The sequence below is a fragment of the Letharia columbiana genome (assembly GCF_014066305.1).
Source record: "Letharia columbiana isolate WasteWater2 chromosome Unknown Sc0000025_s0, whole genome shotgun sequence".
NCBI lineage: Eukaryota > Fungi > Ascomycota > Lecanoromycetes > Lecanorales > Parmeliaceae > Letharia > Letharia columbiana.
The window spans coordinates 553,855-572,140 of NW_023501067.1; the positions used below are offsets into that span (position 1 = coordinate 553,855).

An 18,286-nucleotide genomic window follows, 5' to 3' on the forward strand; every position below is an offset into this window, starting at 1 on the left:
TAATATCTTTATCGATATCGAAATAGACTACGTAGTAACATTTCTTAGTAAGTTAATCGATCGCTACTTAAATAGCGTTATAGTCGTTAGATATAGATAAGCCTATAACGAAGTTAATCGATATATCTTATTATCGCTTCTATAGAATTAATAGAGACTATAGTAAATTATACTCTCGATTGCGAGACGTCTTAGTTCTTTAATAGATATAGTAATTCTAAATATAGATAGTTATAATAGTCCTTATATCTCGTTAATAATATTCTCTTTTAAGTAGCTTATAAGTACGTACTATCTCGAAATGTTCGTAGAATAGTTAATCGTATATCTCTCGAATAACATCGATATATATATTATCGAATATTTATAAACGATCCTAATAATAAAGTACTTCGTCTTATACGAAGTATTTACTAAGAGTAATTCCTTAAAACTTATTCTTATTTTCGACGATAGCCTTACGAATTTCCGTATAATACTCGTCTTTCTTATTAGCCTCTACTATCTTATAATAAATAAAGTTATTAATTATATATATATCGATATATTCGCCATTTAATTTCAATCGATTAGGGGTAAGAATTATTTAATGCTATTAACGTAATCATTTATTCTCGAAATTAATTAATTTATACTTAGTTATTTATATAAGTATATTCGTCTTAATATTCTAAGACCTTAATCGATAGATAATCTTTATATTAAATTCGAATAGTATATTCAAATAGCGAGCCTAACGACGGCTAAGGTCTCTTTCTTTAGCGAAGTACATTAAGTTCTTATAGTCCGTGAAGATCTTAATAGAGATATTGATATATTTTAGCTTAGAACGCTAGTATTTAAGATAGCGAATAATGGCTAGTAACTTCTTATCGTAGATCTAATAGTTATACTTAACTAAAGTAAGATTCTTACTATAGAAGACTATCGAATAAAGTACTCCCTTATTATTAGTATATATAAAAGAATAAGATAGAGCTAAGCTTAAAAATCTTGAATTTATATATATAGCCAATCATTAATTAGTATATATAAAAGAATAAGGTAGGGCTAAGCTTGAAAACCTTGAATTTATATGTGTAGCCAATCATTAATTCGAGGTTATTACGTCTTTTGGCTAGACTGACTAAGTTAGCCCGCTAGCCCTTTCGAGCTCCCTTATCAAAAATTTATATATAGAAGTTTTACACTCTGAAATAACCAGCTCTCTACGAATGCTATTTCTTTATAATTTCGTAAATTATAGAACTCGGTGTACACTTTCTAACGCTGTAAAAATAATGAAGTTTGGCCTACTATTGGTGGATTAAATGAACATTCAAATATAGTAGTCATGGTAGTCACACTAGACGCGTCCGGGATCGGATAATAATCCTTCCACCTGTTTGTTATTCTTCCATTATTCTACCAATTCTACCAATTCTATCAATTCTACCAATTCCACCAATATGAACACAATCGTCTTCGGTACCCCTCGCCCAATTAGAGCCCCTTACTGACGCCCCCAGGCCACCCCTCGGCGAATCCGCTACTACTGGCAATCGAGGCCGCAAGCGAGCTTAACAGCTACCTACTACTGCTTATAAACGCGTTAGAAGACCCTTAAAAAGAGCCTGAACGGATACGTCCTCCCCTACATACTCCTCTTAAGCCAGCGGTAAGTGGGTTAAACTAACATTCAAATATTATAGTCACACCAAACGCGTCCGGACGTTATATACTCTCTACGATTCCACATCAAATTATTACTTAGTAAGCGGAGAACACCACTATAACTTAACCTGTTATCCCCACTGCATTAAAGAGTAAGAGGAGGAACTATAATAGGCAAATGCGGAGAATACTACGGAGAAACCAAGCGGCAACAAGGCCACCATCGTCAAGAACACGGCTCAGCTCTCCAAGATCCCACGTTATATGCTCTCCACGGTTCCGCATTAAATTATCACTCAGTAAGCGGAGAACACCACTGCAACTTGGCCATTCCACATCAAATCATTACTCAGCAAGCGGAGAACACCACTGCAATTTGGCCTGTCATCCCCACTACATTAAGGAGCAAGAGGAGGAACTACAACAGGCAAATGCGGAGAACACTGCGGAGAAACCAAGCGGCAACAAGGCCACCATCGTCAAGAACACAGCTCAGCTCTCCAAGATCCCACGTCATATCAGTCAGCCACTCAGCTAGCCACTCAGCTAGCCACTCAGCTAGCCACTCAGTCTGATACTCTACAAGAGGAGGAGCAAGAGGAGGAACTACAACAGGCAAATGCGGAGAACACTGCGGAGAAACCAAGCGGCAACAAGGCCCCCAGCACCAAGAACACGGCTCAGCTCTCCAAGATCCCACGTCATATACTCTCCACGGTTCCATATCAAATCATCACTCAACAAGCGGAGAACACCACTGCAACTTAGCCTATCATCCCCACTACATCAAGAAGTAAGAGGAGGAACTACAACAGGCAAATGCGGAGAACACTGCGGAGAACACTATGGAGAACACTGCGGAGAAACCAAGCGGCAACAAGGCCCCCAGCACCAAGAACACGGCTCAGCTCTCCAAGATCCCACGTCATATACTCTCCACGGTTCAATATCAAATCATCACTCAACAAGCGGAGAACACCACTGCAACTTAGCCTATCATCCCCACTACATCAAGAAGTAAGAGGAGGAACTACAACAGGCAAATGCGGAGAACACTGCGGAGAACACTATGGAGAACACTGCGGAGAAACCAAGCGGCAACAAGGCCCCCAGCACCAAGAACACGGCTCAGCTCTCCAAGATCCCACCTCATATGCTCTCCACGGTTCCACATCAAATCATCACTCCAGAACGATGCATATTTGAACGAATTGAAACCGTCCGATGTCTTGCTCTGACAGCTATTTCATTATTCGAATGATTTCACTGCGGTAGGAGATAATGTGGGATTCACACCACTAATTGGCATGTTGTCTCCATTTCTTTCCGGTATTTCGATACTTCTTGCCATAAGGACATGGCCTTTCTCTGTTTTTTGTGGGCAATTATTACGGATTAATTCTTCACTTAATACACCTTCCTAATTAGGCCTTAGCGCGCCTCTCTCCGCACATATGTGCCTGTATATCACATAGATTAAATCAATTTTGTAGTGGTGGAAGTAGGTTAAAAACGCACAGCAAGCGATCAGAGTTCGATTTGACTTAGGGCTAGGGCTAAAATTCCATTTGACTTAGAAAAATCCAACTCCATTTGACTTAGAAAAATGAAAAATCCAACTCCATGAATTTAATTCATGGGCCTTTACTTGTTATATTAGAAAAGAACATCTTCGTTAATATAGTCGAAAGAGTTAGTCTTCAGAATAGCGTTCTTTATTCTATTGAAATAAAGTAGGACTAAGACTTTCGTAATAGCGACTTTCAGAAAATGAAAGGCCTCTTAATATGCTGGGGACCAATTAAATATAATCTCTTTTACGATGAGTTTTATTATAGATTTAACTATTCTAGAGAAGTCTCTAATAAACCGCTAGTAAAAATTGCAAAATTCGATAAAGGTCTATATCTCTTTAAGATTAATAGATATAATTTACTCGATAATAGTCTAAATTTTAATAGGGTTTATTTATAACCCGTCTATAGACATTAATAGATCTAAAAATTTAATTTTCTAGACGTGAAATTCGTACTTAAGGATATTTATCTAAAGGTTAATATCTCTTAATTTCTAAAGGATTTATCTAACGTATTAGATGTATTTCTTTTTTATCTTATTATAGATAAGTATATTATCGAGATAGACCTAATAGAAGTCATTTAGATACTCGAATAGAATATTATTTATATACTATTAATATATAACTAGATCGTTAGTTAGATCGAAGAGGAGAATCTAATACTTATATACTTTAAGAGAGATAATAAAAATAGTAAAATCCTCGCTATCGGAGTATATACGTAGTTTATTAAACGCGACTATAATATCCAATCGAGTAAGATATTTATATTCCTAGATTCTTGCTAAAATCTCATCTATTAATAGAATTAGATATCGGTTTCTTTTAATAATAGCGTTTAGCTTTCGATAGTCCACATAAAAATGTAACCCTCTATTCGGCTTTTTCGCGAATAGAATAGATGAGGCGAATAATACATAGCTTAGTATTATAAATCCCTTCTTTAAATATTCATCCAGATACTTCTTTATCTATTTTAGTTTATATCCCGATATTAAATAGATTCTACTTTTCGAAAGTTTCGTTTTATCGAAGCTATCGTTAAATTCCAGCTTATAATTATAAGAACGATATAAAGAAAATATATTCGCTTTAGCTCTATCGAAAATGTCGAGATAATCGTAATACTTTATAGATAGCTTATATTTCATCTTCTTAGAATTAATCTCGTCGATGCTATTAATCTAAATAGGGCAATTAGAATTATAACACCTTTTATATTTCTTTTCTAAGTTATAGAAATAGAGTTTATTAATCGATATATAAGAATCGTAAGATATTCGAGTAATAAAAGATATATGTAGTATTAACGAGTTATTATAGATCTTATTTACTATTAATATAAATAACTTATTATCTTTTTTATAGACTAGCTAATAGTAGACCGCTATATTAATCTCAGCGATGTTAATAAACTTAAACTTCTTATTATTCTCGTTCTTATTTAATAAGAAGATATTCGAATTAGTCTCGTTATCGCAAGTAGATAAGAAAGAGCTTTATCGTTTTAGTATAATAGATAGAGAAGTAGATGATATGAATAGCCGAAGCTCCGAAGTTAATAGAAAGAGAAGTTCGTTTATTATTAATATCTAATTATTATTATAGTTATATCGATCGAGTAGAAAGAGTATCTTATCCCGTAACATATTAAGGACTATTTCATATTTATTTATTTAAGATTTTTTAACTATTATATCGTATTTCAATAATATAATTAATATTAGATATATTTCTTTTCGATAGTCTTTTACTATTACTATTAGAAGTAAGTAGTATATAATTAATCGTTTTATAATTTAATCGTTATAATCTCTTAGCGATTTAGATCGTAATAGTAAAAGTAGTTCCAGATATAAGACTTTATATATCGCTGAGATTAAGAACTTATTTATAACTATATAAGCTTCGATATATCTACTATCTATAAGGGAGTTTTTAAGTAAGTAGATTCTCTCTTATAAAGAAAGCGTAACTTATATACGAAAAGAATAACGTGTTAGAGCGTTATTAAGAGCGTCTATTAGATATACTTTATAAGTATCTCTTATTATAACTTTGAAAGAGGCTATTCGTTTTTCGAATCTAAAAAAGAATCGTCGCTACCCGTAATATCAACGTTATCGATTTCGAATTCTTCGTTTATTTCTAACGCGTAAAGTCGTGCTTTCTCGAAGGCCTTTTTATCGACCTCGGTTTAGATAAGTATTATATAGTTCTTTCGATAGTAGTCTTTCTTATCGTAGTTATAGCACATTAATTCTCTTAGCTTTAAATTAATTATAATATTTAGAGGCGTAGTAATTATACTTAAACTAGATTCGATAACGAGTATAAGGCGTATATTAGTCGCGAGTACTATCGTCGAAGTTCGTATTATAGTTAACTTAATAGTAGTCTTTATAGACTTAGAATTCTTATAATTAACACGTTGTAAATTATCTAGTTTTCGAAGATATTCTTTTACAGCCTTTAAAATAATAAAATCTTCTACGACCTATTATATCTCCTTTAATTTCTTTCTTAATTTCTTAAAAAGATAGTTCTCTAGTATAAGAGTTTTATTATAGTTAAGAATAATATCTAGTTAAATAAAGTCTAAATAGAAGTCGATAAAGGATTAAATTTCTTATTATAGAGTATATATATTACGTAATATATTACTACGTCGATTTAAGTTCTCGTAGATATCGATTAACTTATTTATAATCTTAGTAAAAGACTAGTATAGATTAATAAAGTTTCGAAGTCTTCTATATATCGTATATTATATAGTCTTATCGCTAAGTCGTAAGACTATATAAACTATCTTAGAGTTCTTAGTAAGATAATAATCGCTGTTAATCTTAAATTTCTATTCTATTCTAAAGAATCAGTCGTTCTAGATAAGATTAATATCGTTAATAAATAGAGGTAGATCTAAAACCTTAATTAATTTATCTTTTAATCGTCTAGATATACGTTTCTTCTCGATCGAGGATAGCTATAAGTCTTTCATAGACTATAAATTAAGATTATTAACTTTTTGCTATAAAAAAGTTATATTCTTCTAAAAGTCTCGGGCTAGTTAATTTATCTTCTCGGTTATTCTATAAATCTAAAATAAGTCGTTTATAGTTAGATTCTTTTTTATTACGACGATATAATATCGAGTAATAATCTCTCGAAAATCGTCTCGCTTCTAACGAATCTTATTTAGTATAATCATAAATTCGTTAGATTAATACTTGATTTAATATTATAATTATAGAATATTAGTAATATTTTAAAATATTTCTATCGAGTTAAACTCGTTAACTATATTATCTAATAGAACTAATATTCTTTAAAACTTAGTTTACTTAAGTAAGATCTTAATTTAATTTATTCTTTCGATATTAAACTTTATTATAGAAAAGAGAAAAAGAAGATATGAAATAAGTGGAGAGGAGTTTAAATACTTCGAAAGAATAAGTATTAGAGATACTAGATATACTAGAGAGTAGCGAAGTTTCTCGAAAGCGCGTCGAAATTATTCGATATTAAGAATAAAAATTTTCACTATAAAGTCTAAGGTGAGGTTATTTCTTTATAGAAGCTTAATACACTTATTTCTTAATTATTTAAGGCGTTAAGAAGACTATAAGTACTTTAAATAATAGTCTTTTAAGTATACTTACTCCGCTTAGAGAGTCTCTTATCTCGTAGAGAAGTTATATATAAGAAAGTTTCGAAGAATAGTATTCTAGATTAGCTATAACTCGGCCGTTTTCCTGTTAGGACGCGGCGCGTTGTCAAGGATTTTAGATCCCAAGCCACCTACACGTCGGTGGCAGTGGTTATTCAGGCGAAAGAGGCTGGCTGAGGATTCCTGCAATGCCCAGAGCCGCAGACTCTTCGAAAGGATCCCGCAGCACAGTCTGCGGGGACAAGCAAAAGGACATTGCAAATCAAACGGAATGGAGATAGCATATGTTCGCGGACCTAGAGCCTTACATCCGCACATTCCAAGACTGTGCACTAGGTGTAAGCTCTTTTGGTCTGAATGGTATGGGCCGGCCACGAATCTTAGAAGCTCGTATTGATCCCTTCAAATAGGGATGCGGATGTGTCATATGACACGTGACGTCAGGTCAGACCTACTCGGTCATTTGACAGTCATATATAGCCAAATGACCGCACTGCAAAAGGCTTGTAGTAAGGTAAAGCGTGAGATTCGAGGGAAACGGTAGGACTCAGAGGTTGTTAGGGCTGAAATCCAGTATCACCAGTAATACCATACCAAGCTAGGGATTAATAACGCCAAGCCTCTATTTACTACGCCCGACTTTGTTAGCCTTATATATCTTTCACGGTTAGACACCTACTGGATACGGTTAGCGCTGTCATTTGTTAGGTCAAACGGCCTGTCACCGTATAACCGTTACATGACTGTCATAGGGGTCAAATTAGTCATTACGCATCCCTACTTATAGACGTTTTTTCTTTTATTCGTTTTTTCGGGGGTGAAAACTCCGAGTAGCGACCCTGGACTAGCCCTAAGGTACTCTAGGGGCGGGAGCCGCCCGTAAAATTGAAATTGTAGGCCGCGGAACATCGTACTTCTGGCAATAATAAGCAGATACTCGTAACTCCACTCTTTATGAATAGCTTGCAAACGGCTATAAGAATCTATCGCTGTTTCTAGCTTGAGAAGAGAAGTATAGGTTGCAGACTTTTGGGATAGCCGTTCTGACGCTCGTCTTCAGATAGTATTAGTGCTAGTGAAATGGTAGCCGCTCTCGGCAACCTGCTCCCCACCCCGCCATACCCCCAACTTGTATCTGTTGAAGGACTAGCCGTTGGAGGAGGGTATAACTAGGTGTCGGCATTAAAATATATGATGAACTTTTTATCTTTTTTTCCCAAAGATTAAGGGTGAAAGGACTCCAAAAAAGAACTGACCGGGGCGAGGTTCGAACTCGCGATCTATAGATCACATATCGTGGCATATGAGACTATCGCTCTAATTTAGATCAATGTTAGATATTCCTTACCGTGATATCAGACTTTGCGACCTTACCTAACCAGCTAAGCCACCCAGTCGCGATTTTTGATTATTCTAAGATTCTATATATAATGTTAAAAGCCAGGAGCTGCTGTTAATCTTACAGGCCACACAACCATGATGGAGGGCATTTGCCTGCAGCACACCAAAAGCCTTCCTGTTTGTTTCTCTCCCACTGAGGCCGTATCAATGGACTCAATGGGAACCCCCACCCCTCCCCTCCCGTCTCGACAATCGCGTATTAGCTTTCCCCATGGTGGCTGCCGCTGAACGAATATTATCAGTACTCTCGAGTCGCGAAATGAAATAATAGGCGAAAGGTAGTATCGTTATACTTGAGACTTTGAGAGGTTCCGTCGGGGATTATAGGAGGTGCCTCTAGAGAAAAATTAGGTACTGTTGTAGGATATTAGGTATAGTTCAGGGAGCAGCTTTTAGCGGTAACAGGGAGGCTTCAGGGTTAGTTGATTGTATCATATATGGTTGGTGGATAATTTTAGGGGCTCTTGGGGCGCATCGGTCCCATGAAGAGGTAAACAATCCAAGTGGATAGCCGCGCTCCTGCGTATGATTTGCCTTTATCTTGCATCTTCTGCCATAACTCATGCTTATTAACCAACTTTGTCTCAGCCACTTCTACAGTTCCCTCCTCAAGCTCTGACTAAGGACTTCGCACGTTCCTCTTCGCCGCCTAGTCATCCCCATGATTTGGACGTCGTTGCACGAAAATGTCCGAAGATGAATATTCTATGAGAAACAATAGCGAAAGTTAAGGTAGGCATGAGTGGCAAATAGCTATTAGGCTGTGGCACTAGTACCTGGGTTGGCTCGGTTGGCTGCAGAGCGGGGAAATTCCGCCCAAAGAAAGTCTCTTGCATGAGGCCATTCTTTTTCTCCAGATCCTGCTCAGTAGCATGTTGACAACGCGACGATGCGCTTGTTTACAACGCTTCGCAACGGCCAAACGATGTCAATTATGGCGTGTGCTACGATATCAAAGCACCGTCCCATCCCCTACCTCCACGATTTCGCCAGCCTTGTTAGGCAGAGCTCAAGCTCTTGCAGCTGAACATGCTGAGCTCTCGAAGCAGCTTAACAGCGAATATGATACTCGGATAGCAAAGAAAGCCGGGTCTCTTTCCGCTGTGGTTACGGCCTTGAACGGCTGGGAGTTGACCAGCAACGTTCGTCCCCAACCTGCAAGGCAGATGCATGGTCACTGATAGACAAATAGTCTTTGCCAGAGCTCCAGCAACTTATCAAAGACCCCTCAACGGACCCAGAGCTACGATCCCTTGCAGAAGAAGAGCTGCAGACAACCACAGAGAAGCTCTCATCACTGTCTAGCGACCTCCAGAAAAGCTTGATCCCAGAGCATCCATTTGCTCAAATGCAATGTCTAATTGAGATTCGACCTGGAGCTGGTGGAGATGAGGCTGGCATATTTGCTGGGAATCTGTTACAGATGTACCAGGGGTACTGCAGGCGGCAAGGTCTCCGAGTGAACATTCTCAAATTTGATGCTACAAAAACCCAGGGCCTTGAAAATTCAATCCAAGAGGCGGTCTTAGAAATTGAAACTCCAGGAGCATATGACATGCTCAGATGCGAGGCTGGAGTACACAGGGTACAAAGGGTTCCAGCTACTGAAGTCAAGGGTAGGACACACACGAGTGCTGTGTCCGTCCTGGTGTTGCCCAATTTTCCCAGCCAAGGAGAAGACGAGCTTGGGGAAAGTAACTTTGAGGACCCGTCAAACGACTACTACGTAGACCCTACAGATGTCCGAACAGATGTCATGCGTGCCAAGGGCGCGGGTGGCCAGCACGTCAATACTACGGACTCTGCAGTCCGCTTGACCCATTTGCCTACTAATACTGTCGTTGCTATACAAGACTCGAGATCTCAGCAGCAAAACCGTGCAAAGGCGTGGCAAATCCTACGAGCGAAGCTTGCTCAAGCACGGCGTGATGCCAGAGAAGAAGAGATGGCACAGCTACGCCTCAGCATCGTTGGAGTCTCCAAGATGGGTCGCGGTGACAAAGTTCGGACGTACAACTGGGGTCAGCAAAGAGTCACAGATCATCGAAGTGGAATCACGTTGCACCATCTTGATGACATTTTAGAGGGAGGAGAATCGCTTGACAAGGTGATGGCTAGTGTGAGAGAATGGCTGAAGATGCAAGACCTTCAATTGCTCGTCGCCGATGAGGAAGCTGCAAGAGCAAAAGCTGATATTTAGATCCAAAAACTTCGCCATGATAGCTGAGAAAGTAATCTGTGCTTCCACCGAACTATGCGCCAGGCATGAGAAAACACTGGAGGTGATCGCCCATGCTTGCCCGGACTTTGATTTCGGAGTCAGTGTTGCCTATTCGACGGATTCTATCAGACCTTGGAACACGTCTTGAGAGTAAAGACTCTCATGACTCAGGATTTGCTCAAAAAGGAGTCATATGGGCTCCGACAACAAACACACATGCTGCGTTGTGAAAGTGGTACTCAGTTGGAAGTCGGTGGGTTTCTCAAGCGTATGCCAGATTGTGTGCGAGGATGCAGGATGGGAACGAGGAGACGGCTCTTCATAAGCCGAGCAAGTCTCGGAAGAATGGAGAGACCGTTCATGAGATTGGTATGCTTTGTTCATGTCTTCGTAGGTAATCCTGCTTCCGAGCTTGTGGCCTGTTTTATTAATAATCTGTTGGCAGGAACATCCCATTCATGAGGCAGTTTTGGACTTTGTACTGGGGATGTCTTCGGGTCGTAAAGCCCCAACTGCCGTACAGTGTGAACGCTATTTGTTTTCACTTTATCTGCGTCACAAATTTGCTTCAACTGCTCTTGTACTGATCTATCTCTACTAAATATCTATTACCATCCTCGCATCGAAACCCCTATGCCGATTCTCGCTTTGGAAGCACCCGTCATTTGCCTGACCTCGCTCTCTCAGCCACAGTCGCTTTGCGGAAGCCATTTACCCAGATTGTATCTGCGCCGTCCTCCACATTCTGTGCTGGGACCCGAGATATCATTCTTTGGTGTCTGGATCGATGCATAGTGCTTTCCGGATGCCAGTAACCCTCGCGCCTAATGTCGTCCCCCACTTTCTGTCTAAGAATCCGGACTTTCTTCCCTAAATGTTCGCCTCAGAGATGACGCTAGTAGCACGTACGGCAACCTTCAGCATCAGTCTTCCTGAAATGAGAGACGTGAGGGACTGTCGAAGGCTTGAGAGACTTGTGGATGAGGATGGTCAAGACTATTGCATTTCTTTGCAACGTTGGTTGCGTAGGTAGTCTCTCCAGAGATCTCTTCCAGACTGATTGCATCCGCAGTGGATAGTAGTGGTTTTTTAAGGCACATGTGGACTTCGGAAAGAGTGCAGGGTTTGATTGGAAGCGGATAGTTCTTTGGACAGGATGCGTGGTTGAGCTCGGGAAACCTTTGTGTTTTCGTGACGTGCCTCATCTCTAATCTTTTCGCCATGAACGATCCGTGAAGAGGAAGTTCTTACGCTCAAAGTCACGACTTCAGGCTAATGCATGACACTACTCACGGCTTAGTGTGCCAGCAAATGTGTTCTCCGGCCCTTCGCACACCTTGCTGTCCTTTCAAGTCTGCCGCCCATACCTGTTTGAGTCTGAGATGTCGGCAACTGTCTCCCTGTACCTAAGCCCTTTTCGACTTCGTGGTTACTAGGAAGTTTTAGCGGTGCCAATAGAAGTCCTCGTGCTTGCTACGTCCTATCCCGAAGTCCTTGCCAAGGTACTAGTACAAAGACGGACGTAAGGAATTATGAAGCAAAGCTTCTGACATGTTGGGGCCCACAGATCTTGTCGTTGATGGAATGTAACAGCACACTCCCTCAACCAGCCACCACTTCTAGAGAAAGGCGAAGCCTCAGAATGCTCAAACTCCTTAGGCAGAGAGATGCTCGATTATAACTGATTGGCCCTCGAGGTATTGAGAGTAATGAGAATACGACGCTGCACACGTGCCGAATAGTTGATATCACACGTACCTCGGCGGTTAGAAGGCCTTTGGAGCGGCGGGTTTTCCTCTTCAGCCAACCATGAAACGACCCCTCGTTGAGACTTCTGATCTTGACACCATCAACGCTTCGCCTTTCTGGGGGCAGTTCTTCCGAATAGGCTGCCATCCACCACCTGATGATTGCCCTCAGGTAGCATTAGATAACATTTACATTCTCATTTCCGTCTCCATGCTGAGCACGTGGCTATGGTCGCTGCTACGCTACAGCTTGATTTTCGCGCATGAGCATTGTGGTGGCTGCTAAATTATGGAAAGATGGTGTCGTGAGATAACTTACATTCCTTGGGAGACACAAACGCCCTAGTGCTTTCAGACCATCAAACACCACCCACCACTATCTCTCACCGCTCTGTAAGGTCCGCACCCCCTTTCGCAATGCCCTTGATCACAAGCCTTGTCTCGTATGAGTCGAACCTCCCACCAACAGCACCACTGACCTCCAAATGCAGAACGAAGCAGCCTATCATGCCAGGCTTGGCCTCCACACGATTTAACGATCCTTGCCGCTACTGGGATCTCTGGCACCACCCAGAGGACCTCGACTCTATCATTGCGTGCCTCATGTGGCGGGACAAACATCGTTTACGTGCTATGGACATCGCAGCTGCTCTGGCATTCGTCCAGCCAGCAGCGTACTGGGGCATGATTGGGGAAGACGTCATTAACGTATACTGCTACCTCCAGAGACACCAAAACATCCCAGAAAATCCATTCGCCGATTGGCAAAGCATGCGGGACATGAGAACGCACCCCCACTGGCGATACTATGTCATCTGGGCATCTTCCTGCAACGTTCGGCGAATGCAGGACTTGCTGGACGAGTCACTCTTACCTACGCACAAGCAACCAGATATGAGCAGGTAGGATCGATCATCCTTCAGAAACTGCAATCTTCACTGAACACCCTCGGCTTTCTACTCACCAAACGTTCTCAGCTGTCTTTTGAGCTTCAAGCTACCAACAACCTCCTCTCAATGTTTCCAAAGACAAGCCTATCGACACAGAAGCCTTCAGCCAGCCAGTCGCTAGCACCCCGTCCCCGAAAGGTTGTCTGCCCGACACTCCCTATACTTTACTCCTCAGCGAACCTCCTCCCTCGGCCTTCACGATGCCCAGCATCCACTCGATCCGCCCCGAGGACGACGTCTGCGGGAAATGGCCCGGTCTCTGGTCACAAGGACACCTCATGGACTCTCTCATCTGCTGCATGATGTTCCGAGACCTCCATCACATGGACGAGGACAGCATCGCCTACGTGCTCGGGATCAGCTACACAGGATGTGCAGGGATGACGGGGCGAGACGTCGTGGAGCTTTATGGATTCTTGCAAGCCAATCCGACCCTGCACAGCAACCCGATCAAGTACTGGCTGGACAACTTGAATCGAAACGTGGAGAAACCCGACGGTCGGCGTTTGGTGACCTTGGCGATCCTGAGGTTCGGCCGCAGAAGTCGTCCAAGGGAACGGTGAGGAGGGGTTTTCTCGCCTGCGGAGCGGTTTGTTGTGCAGTGTTGCACCAGCATTGGACTATAACACTTACTCTGTATCATAATTCAACCAATACCACTTATCTTTGACGTTCTCCTCCGCATCCACGATATCATTGAAGACGCCTGACGCCCGATAGGGCATCAGTCGGTGCCGGATATTAAATGACCTCGGCTTCAACCTGCCTAGCCAGTCCGATCTCTCGCAATTTCTGGTAATCTCACGGACGGTCGCATGCACATCAAACACCAATGGATGGACCCGAAACCTTCTCAGGCAGGGGGGCTGTTTTGAAGTTCCGATGTCCTTCCGTGATACGAAATATAAAGCATCACCCAAACCTCACCTCTCCTACAACCATTCCCTTCAAACCTCACCTCTCCCACAACCTATTCCCTCCAAACCTCTTCCACAACCCACATCTATCACTCACAAGCCTTCACCACATCCGGCCCTCATCATGCCGCCACAAATGCCAGGTCTACACCCCCGTTCCCCCACATGAAGCGATCCAAGACCGCTAACCCAGCAACCGCAGACTGCCCCCGGCAGTCCCCCGCCTCGATCGACCCCGCCACCGACATGTGCCGGAAATGGACCCTCTGGGGCCGAGGCGACTACCTCGACTCCGTCATCTGCTGCAAGGTGTTCCCCGACCGGCACTCGATGGACGACGCCGACGTCGCGCGCGCCCTCTCGATCCTGCACAAACAGTGCGCCAACATGACGGGGCCGGACGCCGCGGAGCTCTGGCGCTTCCTCGAAACGCACCCGGACCTGCACACGAACGGGCTCGTCGGCTGGCGCAAGATCAAGGACGGCGGTCCGATGGACAAGGTTGAGGAGGCCAAGGTTAACCAGGCCATCAACCGGTTCAAGAACCAGGTTCCTTCTGCGGGCAAACCTTGAGTGCGGAAGGGGGCTTGGGGCTTGGGGCCCGTCCTGGAGGGCTTGCTGGTGAGCTGGGTAGCTGCTCATTTGATAGAAGTCATCTCAAAATCATACATGACTCTTCTGTCCCTCAAAACCCCCACACTGAAAGACCAAAAGCCGTCGTACATATCTTCAAAAATCTGCATGCATCGGAGACATCGCTCTGGCCTATATGTAGTTCGCCATGGGGGAGAAACCCCGCGTATGATCTCGTCGCCTCTAGGCTGCAATACGCGTCCAATGACGCTTCCCCCAACCACTGAGCAGACTTCAGGAGATCCCTTCTGGATAGAGGCCAAACCCTCTCTAATCGGCTCTTTGTAGCCGTGAAGGGGTATCTACTCAGACATTTTTCGCCCCCAGGCCACGACCGAGGTGCAATCCGGCTTCACTCCAGCGGGTCTCTCAGCAACTTCCGGAATGTCACTCATAAATCCGCCTCTCGACCGCGGATCCTACACCTAGAGACATCACCTAATCAGGTATTACCATCATTCACCACCAGAAACCGATTCTTACCCCGATACGAATAAGAGGCTGCATCATTGAACTGATCATCTTCAAACGTTCCCCTATCCTCCCAAAACATCAGCACACTTTCCGATGAGTACTCCACCGCCACACACTACACACTTACCAACGGTACTTGTCTCCCTCCCTCAAAAATATGTCCCATATCTAATACCCATACTTCAAACCCTACCAAGAGCACAACGCAGACCTAAACATGCCCGGCCGCACCAAAGGCCCAATCTACAAACGGCGCCTCTGGTACAACCTAATTGGCCTCGACTCGCTGATGTCTGTTTGACTTAATTCTCCACTCACGACGCGACATTGCTCCCACCCTCGCCTACCACAACCCCCACTGCCATCAAGGCCCCACCGCACTCGACGTGAAGCACCGTGCACCACTACCTCGACGCAAAAGCGACAGTTCCTACTTTGAAATCGCTACGATCGGATTCGAGAACGGAAGGACATCAAAGCGACAAAGACGGTCGATGCGCATCATCGGAATTTTGTTTCGGCGCACATTGGGAAGATCAAGAGGTTGTATCGGGAGTAGTAGCCGGAGTTGTTCTCTTGGGTGCGGAGAAGTAAGGTTGGAGGCTGCGGATGTGTCGAAGAAGCTCACTGGTATAGCGAAAAGAGGTGAATCGGAGAAGGATGAGATTAGATTGGCCTAGTCGAGCTGATCGAGAATCGAATCGAATCGTCTCTCCCATGAACACCTACCTTGTGACTGGTCCAGCCGCTTCCATCCTACCCCGCTGTCATTGGCATTCGGTGGCCGTATGTCTTTTGCGCCTTGTATGGGTATCATGACGGCCTTGCAATATCTGCGAGCATGCTTGATATGTCTTTGGTATGTGGCCGTATTTATTTGTGGCATTATTTCTGGGTAAGAGGGTAGATGGAAAGGATCAAGCGTGATTGCCGGAGCTCGGCCGTAGCGCTTGCGAAGAGGCTGATGATAGTCTCTGGGTATGTCTTGCGAGAGAGCGCTGGCCGTTATCAATTTGTCAATCCCTCAAGATAATCTTTTGTAGATACAGGTGTTGTTCCCAACAGTCATGCGCATAGTCCAGGCAAGTTGTTAAAGTAATGGCAGTCTTGGACGTGGACCTTGTTGTATATTTGGTAAATCATCGATTGAAATAGTCAAGTAGGCAAAGAAGTAGCTAAAAGAGCGTATTGGACGGGCGAGGAAATTTTATTTGGCACCAACGTCTTTAACTTTTTGAGACTTTCCAACGCTTCCTCTGCCATTCTCCCTAACTGAACCACAAGTCTTGTCCCTTCCATGTCTCATTTTCCCCACGCCTTTTGCCGAGCTGCAGAGTGCTATCGTTTGCTGTATCGCATGGTCGCTAAGGTGAAAATGGCCTCTCTCCGACGACCTTCTTGGTAGTGGGCTTCACAGGTAGCTAAAGAGGTAATTGTCAGTCACGCTTTTAACTTTGGCTTGTGGATAGTGCTACTTATTAGCAACACAGATGGCAACAGAGACTTAACAGGCCAGTCTTTTTGATAGTTAGGAACAAGGGATGAGAGTGGAAAGCTTGAATCACGGACCGCACAAGCCAGAGCTAACGATATTGTATGACCCCCGAGTCATACTTGGTGGGTTCAAGTCGCCAGGAGTCGTTAGCCGGAGTTCACAGTGAGCTTGGTAGTCGTCGCAGGGAGACACCAGATAGAAGTTGAAATGTCCACACGCTTTCTCGTAGACCGTCCACACGCACATGATGTTCGCTGACTTTGCAATCGATTAATGCTTGTTGCTTGCGACTTTGCATTCCACATGCTCTGAAGTGAATCTTCCGTGTCAAGAATAAAGCAAAGAGCAAGAGGACGATAACGGTATAGGACGACTGAGGATCCTTAAGAGACAGCCTTGCATCGGAAGATGAAGGCTACGCATGACAGCGTACACAGAAACAGCGAACGGTCTTCCGTAAGGGGTTGCCTCTCATTTGTCGCCCACAGTGGCACGAGACCTCCTCCCTAAGGTGCTGACGTAGAGCTCTTCACTGATCGCAGGCCGTAGACATGAGGTAATATGCTCCAGCGTTTCCAGTAGAGGCGTGGTATGCTACTCGCAGACCGAAGACCATTGGTCATGCCGCTTGTATGTTTCTGGAGAGGGCGTGTTGTGCTGGTCCCAGTCCTCAGAAGTTAACGTAGTCTCGCTCTCGTGTCTCTGGAAGGCAGTTGTTCGATTAGCGCCAGACCTGGCATGGTTGGTGAATGCTCAAAAATGTCACAGAAAGGCGTATTTCCCTAGTTCATTTGCCACGACTTTCATTAGCCGTGCTCGCAGATATGTCGAGAAGAAGTCATCCACTGGTCCTAGTCCAAGCAAAACCGAGCCAATGGTGAGCGATGGTATAAGACAGACGTTTTTTCTGTTCGTCCCGGGCCAAAGGATTCGGGTTCATTGTGCTTGGATGCGGTTGGATATGCACCTGCATGATGACTTGGAGCAGAATAACAGGGGGGAGTCAGTTCGAAGTATTGAAAGATCGTCCAGTGAAGCAACAACATACGTGCAGAATCGGATTACCGTCACTTGAATGGTTTAGGTAGAGAGAAGCGAAGAAGCCATGAAAGAGCGTCCAGGGAAACCAAAGGTCGCAAGCTCTTGGCGCTGACCATCCTCCGTGATTTCCCACCCTTGAAACGGCCATCACTGACCCCGCTTCACAAGCTGGAAAATGGTACGGCACCCTTATGGAAATCTAGAGATGGGCGTCGTTGCTTTGTTTCCATCAAAATGTGTCGTAGTCAATGTGCTTAGCTGGAACGTCTTCATTCACCTTCATGCCTCTCCTCCTCTCCAATTGGAGCATTTGTGAATTATACTCCTACTCACATTCTCCACAATGGCTTCTAGAGAACCTACCCCCTGCTTGGGAGGCCCGTGCTTCCCGTTCCTGGGTTACGGTGGCAATGTCCCGTGGCCATGAAAGCTTTTGCACAATTGGCCGATAAAACGTGGCTCCTGGTCTTCGTGCAGTAAGAAGTCATTGGCTTACAGCGACGCCGA

General features: G+C 43.4%; 5 protein-coding genes and 1 non-coding gene across 6 annotated transcripts; 5 read left to right on the forward strand and 1 right to left on the reverse strand.

Annotated features, from left to right (window-relative positions):
• Nucleotides 1–8,151: 8,151 nt before the first annotated feature.
• HO173_007676 lies at nt 8,152–8,296 on the reverse strand. The gene has a single exon. It is a non-coding gene; the product is annotated as a tRNA-Ile (tRNA).
• Nucleotides 8,297–9,172: 876 nt separating this feature from the next.
• Nucleotides 9,173–10,500, forward strand: HO173_007677 (uncharacterized protein; the record flags this gene model as incomplete). The annotated part of the gene is made up of 2 exons (XM_037309577.1): nt 9,173–9,442; nt 9,493–10,500. The coding sequence occupies 2 exons, from the start codon at nt 9,173–9,175 to the stop codon at nt 10,498–10,500; spliced, it is 1,278 nt and encodes a 425-aa protein (XP_037163656.1).
• Nucleotides 10,501–12,330: 1,830 nt separating this feature from the next.
• HO173_007678 (uncharacterized protein) lies at nt 12,331–12,555 on the forward strand (the record flags this gene model as incomplete). The annotated part of the gene is made up of 1 exon (XM_037309578.1): nt 12,331–12,555. One exon carries the CDS (start codon nt 12,331–12,333, stop codon nt 12,553–12,555), a length of 225 nt encoding a protein of 74 aa, XP_037163657.1.
• Nucleotides 12,556–12,686: 131 nt separating this feature from the next.
• On the forward strand, nt 12,687–13,175 carry HO173_007679 (uncharacterized protein; the record flags this gene model as incomplete). The annotated part of the gene is made up of 1 exon (XM_037309579.1): nt 12,687–13,175. One exon carries the CDS (start codon nt 12,687–12,689, stop codon nt 13,173–13,175), a length of 489 nt encoding a protein of 162 aa, XP_037163658.1.
• A 244-nt stretch (nt 13,176–13,419) lies between these two features.
• Nucleotides 13,420–13,782, forward strand: HO173_007680 (uncharacterized protein; the record flags this gene model as incomplete). Its single annotated transcript, XM_037309580.1, has 1 exon — nt 13,420–13,782. One exon carries the CDS (start codon nt 13,420–13,422, stop codon nt 13,780–13,782), a length of 363 nt encoding a protein of 120 aa, XP_037163659.1.
• Nucleotides 13,783–14,260: 478 nt separating this feature from the next.
• Nucleotides 14,261–14,709, forward strand: HO173_007681 (uncharacterized protein; the record flags this gene model as incomplete). Its single annotated transcript, XM_037309581.1, has 2 exons — nt 14,261–14,279; nt 14,339–14,709. The coding sequence occupies 2 exons, from the start codon at nt 14,261–14,263 to the stop codon at nt 14,707–14,709; spliced, it is 390 nt and encodes a 129-aa protein (XP_037163660.1).
• Nucleotides 14,710–18,286: the final 3,577 nt, after the last annotated feature.